Consider the following 10,394-nt stretch of genomic DNA (forward strand, 5'->3'; position numbering starts at 1 on the left):
GAAATTCTGTTTCTTTGTTACTAATGTTGTGGCCCCACCCCATAACAAAGAAATAGAATTTCTGGAGGATGAGGCCCAGAAATCAGGATTTTAAAAAGATTCCCAGGTGATTCTAATGTGCAGCCAAGGTTGAGAACCACTGATCTATAGATATAGTATTTCCAAAGGTAGCTTCAATAATAGATCCATTACAAATCATTTCACTTCCAAGCTCCGCTCTGAGGGCGGGTTCCTGCCTGAAACCTCGCCCTCCAGGAAACAGCTGGGGGAGGGCGAAGCTGTTTCCAAGACGACCCCTGCAGGACTGACTTCCTTCCGGTTGGTTTCGGTTCTGGCTGTGATGTTACACCCAGGGTTTTTATATAAGTAGGTTTTTTTAGAAGTGGGTAAACTGAGAAAATTGCCAAAATGAATTTTTTGAAATGTATTTTATAACACCTAAATTTCCAGTCAGTTTTATTACCAATTGACCAATTGTACTTTTCTTGTTTAGGAAAGTCATGTACCAATTGTTTAGCTAAAATCCTCAGACCTAGGATGATTATTCTATTTGAATGCTAGTGCCTTTGCTAAGTAGATATTCTCTTCATACAGGGCTTCTAGAAGTAAGTTTTTCTCATCAGATATAAAGTAGAAGTAGGGTGGTATTTGCTGAGTTATGGCTAGCATAATAATATTTGCTTTATTTTTGTTAAAGTGTTGATTTTTTAAGATAGAAAAGTTTTATACTTTTCCCAAGTAATACTTATGAGTAGGTTATTCCAAAGGCTATATACATGGTATAAATGCATATAGTGAATATTTTCCGTAATGAATGCTAACTTGACTGAGGAATGATTAAGATGGAAGAAAATATAAGTTAATATCTAAAATTCATTTAGAAATTTTCACTTTTGGCATTAGGCAGGCTGTTAGGATTTCTTTTGTGAGTAAGTAGAAATCAGGAGATTAATTATTTGAAAATATATGTTATTACCCAGCTTGTGAGATTATAGTCATCTCTTATTATATAGAAAATTGTAGCCAACTTTTAAAATTTTTAAATTAGAAACTGGTAAATTAGGAGATAGATTGATGTAGATTTATAGACAGATTCAAAATTATGGAAATTCTAAGGAAACAACCCTCAAAATTTTTGTTGTTGGTTGTTTGTAGTTTTAGGATGTCAGTCCCTTCTCTTTTCACTAGTGTTTAGTACCTTCTCTAAAGACAAAGGTCATTCATAGGTGAGGCAACCAGGAGTCCTGAACTGAAAAAGCCAATAGTACAGAGAAGCCTTGGGGTGACAGCTTCCAACCCCATGACTCCTGCAGGAATCACAACATGGCCCAGAGACCATATTTAGTACGATAGTGCACCAAAACCCCTTTTTGATTGAAAGTCAATGGTGAGAGAGGAGGGCAAAACAGTACATTTATTTTAAGAGAATAATGTGGACCAGCTTTTTTATTATTATTTTTTTTTAAGTTAATCCTTAAGGTAAGTTTTCCATTGATGTTTAGAGAGAGTTGAAGGGAGGGTAAGAGAAGAGAGAGAGAAACATTGATGTGAAAGAGACATACCGATTGGTTGTCTCCTGCACATGCCCCTACTGGGGCCAGGATTGAGTCTGCAACTGAGGTACATGACCTTAACCTGAATCGAACCCACAACCCTTCAGTTCACAAGCCAATACTCTAAGCCAGTGATGGCGAACCTTTTGAGCTCGGCATGTCAGCATTTTGAAAAACCCTAACTTAACTCTGGTGCCGTGTCACATATAGAAATTTTTTGATATTTGTAACCATAGTAAAACAAAGACTTATATTTTTGATATTTATTTTATATATTTAAATGCCATTTAACAAAGAAAAATCAACCAAAAAAAATGAGTTCGCGTGTCACCTCTGACAAGCGTGTCATAGACACGTGTGTCATAGGTTCGCCATCACTGCTCTAAGCACTGAGAAACTGGCGTGTCACCTCTGACACGTGTGTCATAGGTTCGCCATCACTGCTCTAAGCACTGAGAAACTGGCGAGGGCCAGACCACCTTTTTAAGTGAAAAAATTAGGGACCTACACATATCCTAAAAATAATTAGCAGTGGTCTAGAATGCAAACTATAAAAATGAATCAGGGACATTAACCAACAAATTTCCATTACTAGTACTATTTGGTACCACGTCTGCCAGCAGGCCCTACTGTTCACCTTTTGTGTGGGATGGCCCATGTCTTAGCACTGCTTATTGTCCAGCCATCCTAATTTAAGCAGGAGTGTTAAGTCATTACTTTTACAGTCAACAGATTCATCCTACTTTATGTTGAAAACATGATTATATTTTCTTTTTTAATCACCTGACAATGTTTTTTTTACATTGATTTTATCTTACTTTTTAAATCCTCATCCGAAGATATGATTTTCATTGATTCTAGAGAGAGAGGAAAGAAGGGGCGGGGGAGAGAGAGAGAGAGAGAGAGAGAGAGAGAGAGATGAGAAAGAAACATCAATCAGTTGCCTCATATGTACCCTGACCAGGGATTGAACCTGCTACCTAGATATGTGCCCTGACTGGGAATCAAACCCATAACCTTATTGGTGCACAGGAAGATGCTCCAACCAACTGAACGATGTGGCTAGGGTGAAAACATAACTTTCATTTAAAAATAAGTAAATAAACGTGAGAGCAATATCTTATTTATAATAGTGGTGTGCCAGAAAATTCCCTTGTCTTGCTTTTGGGATTAAAGTGGTTGCATATAACATTTTTCCATTAAGAGCATGGAGCCAGATTGCCTGTGTTCATATCCTTCCTCAGCCACCTCCTCACTCTGAGACTCTGGATCTCTCTCTGCCTCTGATACCTTACCTGTAAAATGGAGATGATGATAGTTTCTACATCATAGGTGGTTTTGGATTATAGGACTTTGCATATCTAAACAGCTTAGAATAATACTTTAATGTATGCTATACAAGTAGTTGCTGCCGCTATTTCTCTTAGTTCAAAAAGCTTTCTTAAAGTCCATTTAATGTGTTTATTTGAGGTTTTTATTTGTGTGTTTCATTTGTATTTTGATTGTAATCTTGCTTTATAGTTTCATTTTTTTCTCCTTTTACCTGTGGATCATATTTTGACACAAATGATGGCATGTGTGGTACTTCAGTACTGTGCTATCAGTAGGTGATCAAAGTTATCCCTTTGTTTTACATTATTTTGCCCTTTCAAAGAAACATTTTAATTGATGTTTTGGTGTGGTTAAAAAAGGATGAATTTTTCCAAGCATTCATTGGAATCTTAAGACGTGGCAAATATTTACATATCCTTGGAAACCAGAGTATTGAGAGTTGAATTGATGCATTTCACTTCATATTGTTTAAATTTAAATATTAGGTTTGGGGCAAGATGAAAAGACGCTGCTAATAACGAATATTGACATGGAGCCATGCACAGTAGACCCTCAACTAAGGATTATTCTTCAGTGGCTCGTGGCCTCTGAAGCTGAAGTTGCAGAACTTTCTTTTCATGACTCTGCAAAGAAAGAGTTTATACAAGTAAGTATCTGCCTTATAGGGTGGTTGTGAAGATATATTTAGTACATGATGTTCTGTGTCAACTGGTTGATCTAATAAGATAACTCATTGATAGTAGAGTGATTAAATGTGTAGGCAATAGAGTCTGATAGTTGGGCTCATATATCAGCCCTGCTACTCTCTAGCGGTGTAACCTTGGGCAAGTTCACCAATTTCCAATCTGCACTGTGGAAGTGAGTATAGAATTTACAGAGGTTTGTGAGGATTCAATATAATACTATAAAAAATGCTTAATCTAGTGCCTGGTACATCCTAAGTTCTCAAAGTTAGGTGCCATTAATAAACATTTCAGGTGTTTGTATGAAAAGATTGAGTTTTTCTTTGTATTAAATTGATTTATAATTGTGCCTAGTACTTCGTTTGTCTCTTTCTCTGTTAATTCAGTTTCATTAGTGTGAGGAGCTAGCACAATAAAAAATCAGTAGAAGTTTAAGTTCTAATAAGGGACAATGGACCTGTTTAATAAGGTTCTAATAAAACATTCAGATTTGATGCACTAATAGGATATTTTTATTGAGAACATACTGTATACCAAGCACCTTGTTAGTCAAGATTTTCAGTTTACTGCACAAACCAGCATTTGGGAATCATTACCACAGTTCTTTTATCTCAAGTATCCAAAAAATAATGAGCATATTTGCTAAAGAAACATAATGGTCTGTTATTGCAATAAAAAACTGTATTTTCATTAAACATTTTTTTTTTCAGTTTAGATTCTTAACATTTTTGGCTCAGAATGTTTCTTATCAGAACTTTGGTTTAATTTAATTGTAAGGTATAGAATAGTCTAATGAATAACCAATGTAAATTGCTCAATAATAACAAAAAAGGAACTGCCCAGTTTCTCGTGATTCCTGGTTCAGAGTTTACAAAAGTATTGTTGGAAGAAGTGTGTGGAAAAGATATTATGAAAAAATAGTGGGTTTTTGTTGTTTTTTTTACTTAGATATTTTGGTGGGGGTTTTTTTTTTTCAGTTTAGGTCTCTGTTTTTGGGCAAAGGGAGAAATAAGACAGAAAGTGATGCTCAGGAAATAAACTGTCAAGAAGAAAGAATGGGTAGGAAAAGTGTTAGAAATGACCTCAGGGAGCAAACATTTTCAGGTCATTTAGTCTCAGATAAACTGAGGGCGAAGAAAGGCCAGCAGCAGAGCTGAGTGTGATAGCGCTTGAGTTAGGGGACTTTGTCCCTATATTCTGCCTTGTCAGAAAATATTCTGCCAGTTCCTCAAAAAGTTAAACATAGCAAAAAAAGAAAGTTAAACATAGCATTATTATATAACGCAGCAATTCCACTCCTAAGTATATGAATGTTGTCCATTGCAACATTATTCATAATAGATTAACAGTGGAAACATCTTTAGTGTCTATTAACTAATGAATGGATAAATAAAATATGGCATATCCATGCAATGGATCATAATCCATCAAAAAAAAGGAATGAAGTAGGTACATGCTACACCATGGAGGAACCTTGAAATTATTGTGCTAAGTGAAAGAAGCTGGTCATAATAGATCATGTGATATAAATAATAATTTCATATAAATGACCTCATTTATATGAAATGGCCAAAATAGACAAATAGAGACACAAAGTAGATTAGTGATTCTCTAGAGTTGAGGGGATTGGAAGAAATTGGAAGTGATTACTAATGTGTAGGGCTTTCCTTGTGGTGTGATAAAATGTTCTGATATTGGTTGTGGTGATGGTTGCATTCAACTCAGTGAATAATACTAAAAACCATCAACAGGTACACTTTTAAAAGAGTGAATTGTATGGTATGTGAATTATATTTTTATTGAGGTATATTCAAAAGCTATTTTTAAAAAGGCTAAGCATATTTACATTACAAAAATTAAAGTAGTTTTTACAGAACTAAATAGAAAAAAAATGAGTGAAGATGTTCTGATTGGTGACGATAGAGATTTATTTAAACCTATATTTATTAACTTTTTAAAAATCCTCACTAGAAGATATGTTTATTGATTTTAATCAAGAGAGCAAGGGGAAGAGAGAGAATGAAAGAGAGGGAGAAACATCATTGGGTGCCTCCATATGCATCCTGACCGGGAATTGAACCCTAAACCTTTTGGTGTGCATAATGACACTCTAATCAACAGAGCCAACAGGCCAGAACTATTTACTTTTTTTTTATTGAGGTATAATTGATATATAATATTATATTAGTTTCAGGTATACAACGTCATATATACTGTATTGTGAAATGATGACCACAGTATTTTACTTTGTGTGTTTTTTTTAAAACATTAACATTTCTTAACTTAGAAAACCATGTTTCCTTTGAGGCTAGAGTGTGTATTCCAAAAACATACACCACACTATATGTTGTGGAAGGAAAATCCACATCCTTTTATTAAGCTTGACATTGCCTTTACTATTTTATGTTTCTACTTGAGAGTGTGGCAGATGTATTTAGTTAGGTTAAGAATTTCCTGTAGAAATGTAGCTCTATACTCCCACACAGGATATTTGCTTGGTGTGGTTATTGGAGTTCTGTCTCCAGCAATGCCAAAGTGTCATTCTGTGGAGGAGATGTGTTTATAAAGGGCAGGAAAGGAAAATGTTTAATTTGTGTAAAGTGGTGGTTAGGGAGAAAACTTTGTTGTAACTGGGAAACAGTATTTTATTACAAACAAGATTCTTAGATTTTGCTGATGTTAATAAAAATGAAAACTTCATTGTTATAAAATTATTTTTGGTTAATATTTGACATATCTTTCTGTCTTATTAGCTTTCAAAACAATTACAAGAAAAAGGATGGAAAGTGGGAGACCTCCTGCAGGCTGTGCTTAACTACTATGAGGTGGTGGAAAAGACTTCCAGTGAGGAGAAATGCAAGTCACTGTATGATTGGCTCTTGGAAAACGCATAGAACAAATTCCAAACCAGTATATGTTTGTTACTTGTTTTAGGAGAGGAAGAAACAGATAAAGACGCATAGGAAAAAATTTGAATAGTGAATATTAACATTTAAAGTAAATTGGGGGAAAGTAAATACAGCTTGTTAAGCTCCTGTGTCATCACATACTGTATATAGTTCATACTTTTGTAATCTCTGTCAAATATTATCTTCATTCTTCTGTACACATGTGTAATATGTTAAAACCCTAAGAACGTATTTGAAGGAAGGTCTAACCATGAGGTTTTCAGGGACATTGATGTCATTCTTTTTACATCCAAATTGTGCTGATAAAAACTGCACTGAGGTAGCTAAGGATAGGTGCCAGGGATAAAGAGTTAGAATTTGCTCCTTTGTAAACAAGTGGTATCCTATTAATAACTAATTTGACATAAAAAAATAGCATTGGAGCTGATTTTTTTCTGGTAGTTTTGGACTCATTTTTAAAAGTCAATTTTATTTTCAAAGCTCAGCTATTGGTAGGTTTTTGAATCCCTCAAACTATTTAATTCCTTAGGAACATTAATATTTTAGGTTTCTGTTAATACTGTAAATGATACTTTTCTCAGCCTTTCATCAAAGTACATTATTTCCAATCGTTCTGGCAGGAAAGTGAGTGTGTGTGTGTGTGTGTGTGAGTGTGTGTGTGTGAGTGTGTGTAAAGGAGTACTTTAACCTTGCTAGTGATTTGTGCCCTCTTTTATTTTAATATTTTCTTGGTTAGAAATTCACTATTGATATTTAAAAGGTGCTTTAAAATGTCTGTAAAGATTGTGCAGCAAAAAATTTTATTTCTTTTTTTGACTATTTGGGGTCCCCAACTTACTCTAAAATTAAAATAAAGTTGAAAAACATGTTGAATTTTTAAAAATTAATGTTAATAGGGAAATGCATTTTTGAAACCTCTCCTCTTGAGCAAGGATAAGTTTTTTCTAGGGGAAAATAAGGATCCTCCTGTGATAAAATCTATCTGCACTATTTTGTAAAGACCTCTGACATGATCCTTTTGGGCTCTACATTTCCTACTGCTTTAGCTTTAGAAACTGCAAGTTGATTTGACTAGAGGACCAAGATTGTGTCTTGGTTTTGTATTGGAGAGTGTGCATGTGTGAATTTTTTGGTTCTTCCACGATTGGATTTTGCAATCTAGAGTAAATCACTTTTTTCTGGGGGCTTTGGTTTTGCTTTAATTCATTTTATTTTTTTTCCCTGAGCACTGACTTTTTTTGGAAGCTGCACATAGTGTAGAAGCCATAGCACCTGCCATGGGACAAGGAATAGGGGTACTTATATTAATTTGAATTAATAATTATGGTAGAGAAATGTATTTTATAATGAAAGAGTCAAATTTGCTTTTTAAGAAAATGCCAAGAGCTATTTAAATATTTTGAAGTTATATTGCAAGCTTTGGTTTTTCTCAATTTAAGATAAAGAGCAGGCCTTGAAAATAAATTTTCCTCAAGTTCTTTAAGTATTTTTTAAGGTGGAGAAATGCAGGAAATGTATATAGCCAGAATTGTTTCTGCCTTTAGCTTCTTCAAACTTGAGATACAGCAGCACTGGACTGGGTTTTTTAAATGTTAGGAGCTTTGTTGTTAATTATAACACTTGTTAACTGATTATTAAGTTTGGATTGAATTTTTACAAATGTGTAACTGTCATTGTGTTTAGAAACTTCAGTTTATGTATGGGTTTGATTAACAGCAAACTGAGTTCTCAATTTCTTTTAACCTAAAGTGAGAATATATTTTGTAAAATGTGCTTGAAAATGTTTATGTTTATTTCTTGTGGTAATAGTCATTTTGAGGTAAGATTTTCCTCAGCTCCTTTTCTCCTTTGCAGTTTCATGGAGCTGTGCTGTTTTCCAAGTTCTCTTAGTTAGCCTCCACTTATGTCAGCCCAGTCATTAGGTATTGGCATGCCTAGTAATAATCATAGAGAAGTCCACACTTGTATCAGTTCAGTGCAGGGACATAGAGAAAATGTGAAGTATTGGCAGATGTGAAAAGAAGCCTCCTTACTTAGAAAACATTTGTGTTTAGAGCAGTATTTTTATCAAGTACAGTCTAAATTTACTTTCTTTGAAGGCACTTTGTGATTTTTCCAAAGACATTCTAGATCCCTTTGGTTGCTCAGTCTTCAGAACAGCTGTTTTTTGAAGACAGCTCTGTCTTATTTTAATACAAATCTACTTGACATATTTATATTATAATATTGTATTAATGCCATTCTGTAGATTTTTGCTCTTATGAAATATCTTATTCAGAACTGTTAAAATTGTGATGTGCATTGAGTTGAATTTTCTTTATCACATTTAGAGCCATTGAAGGATCTGTAGAAAGTGAATGAGGCCTCTGATAAGGGGTTTTTAGAACATTATTTTAGACTGAAATGTGGCAAGTCTTTCTTAGTCTTCTTTTCTCAAGATAAGTTTAAATTTTTAGGTATTATTAATGTTGATTTTGAAAATATGTACAGATTTATACAAAAGAAATGATTCATTTTAAATCACAGAAGAAAATTACAATGTCTATTGGATGCTTTGATACAATTTAATGGAATAAAACCTTTGAAAGTATTCACTCAGTGAATATATGTGATGACTGACATCTTTATACTTTGAAAAATGTTTCACTTACCCTTTCAGATATTTGATATGAATTAATTAAATTCATAATACTTTCATTATGCTTAAATAAGTGGTTTATGTTATTGATAAGAGAGTTTAATTACTTACTAAACGCACCCTTTATGAAATGAAAGGTGGTTTACCCAGTGACTTTGGCATTAGTGCACATTCCCCAGAGGCAAACTTGAGTCATCATCAGAGTCCAGACCCAGATGTTTTCTTAGTTAATTATTTAGCTAATATTATTCTTCCACAATTAATGTTATCAATTTCCCATCAGTATATTGCTTAAATTTTATATTTTTCAACGGAAACTTTCCAACAAATTTTTAAAAAATGACACATCCATACTCAAACTGTAGGGAAAATACTTTCATTTAAAACCCTATCCACCTGTCACCAGCACAAAAGAGTTAGAGCTTCAGTGGGAATTATAAAATTGTACTAAAGTGAAATACATTTTTTCTCATTTGTAGCAAAAGGCCCTGTATGCAGTTACTCTCTATTTCTGCTCTGAAGAAGCAGATACAGTGTTAGTCACTCTTGTCACTTTATTTATTTATTTTTTTTTACCATCCATGTACATTCCTTTCACAAGGGTAGAATTGTAGTTGTAGAAGTTCATTGTTTTATTTTTGTTGTAATGTTTGAATACTATTTAATATCAGGTTTAATATTGCTGGATTTGCTATCTTCGGTTACTTGTGCAGTGTTAAAAGTAATTCACATTCTTATTTAATATATCAGATATATAGCAAAAGCAGCTTTAAATAATTGTAGTTGTTTATTTGACTGTGCTGAATTACTATATTAAGACCTTGTATTGTATAACAGTAACTTCTTTTTGCTTTTCAGTAATTTAATATGTTCATTTACCGAAATATGAACTTTAGGATGCACTAAAATTTTGTTTCAGCAGTGGTTCAAAATAAACATTTCAAAAATTACTTCTGTAATAATTCTCAGTTGTTCTTTTATCTTTCATCAGTTGTTTAAGTCTGTGATTTTTCCCCTTCCACCTAAGAATTCTCCAATAAACTTACGAAATGCCTGGCCTCGGTTTCATTGTATAATATCTTATTAACTACTCTGTACTGAACTAAAACAAGGGCATACAAGTGGAACTGCTGTAATAGAAGACACATCAAACAATCTCAGTGCTTCTAACATGGTTTTCCAGAACAAGAGAAGTTAGGAATGAATATATATATTTAAGTCCTCACCTGAGGACATGTTTATTGATGAGAGAAAGAGAGACAGAGAGAGAGAGAGAGAG

General features: G+C 33.7%; 1 protein-coding gene across 1 annotated transcript in view; it reads left to right on the plus strand.

Moving 5' to 3' along the window:
* Positions 1 to 10,169, plus strand: part of AKAP11 (A kinase (PRKA) anchor protein 11) — a 61,095-nt gene extending 50,926 nt beyond the window's left edge. The window contains exons 11-12 of the mRNA XM_014549743.1: positions 3,371 to 3,531; positions 6,322 to 10,169. Coding sequence (XP_014405229.1) covers positions 3,371 to 3,531; positions 6,322 to 6,462 — 302 coding nt within the window. The 3' untranslated portion in view covers positions 6,463 to 10,169. The remainder of the gene's footprint in view (positions 1 to 3,370; positions 3,532 to 6,321) is intronic.
* Positions 10,170 to 10,394: the final 225 nt, after the last annotated feature.

Source organism: Myotis brandtii, unplaced genomic scaffold, assembly GCF_000412655.1.
Source record: "Myotis brandtii unplaced genomic scaffold, ASM41265v1 scaffold569, whole genome shotgun sequence".
Lineage (NCBI taxonomy): Eukaryota > Metazoa > Chordata > Mammalia > Chiroptera > Vespertilionidae > Myotis > Myotis brandtii.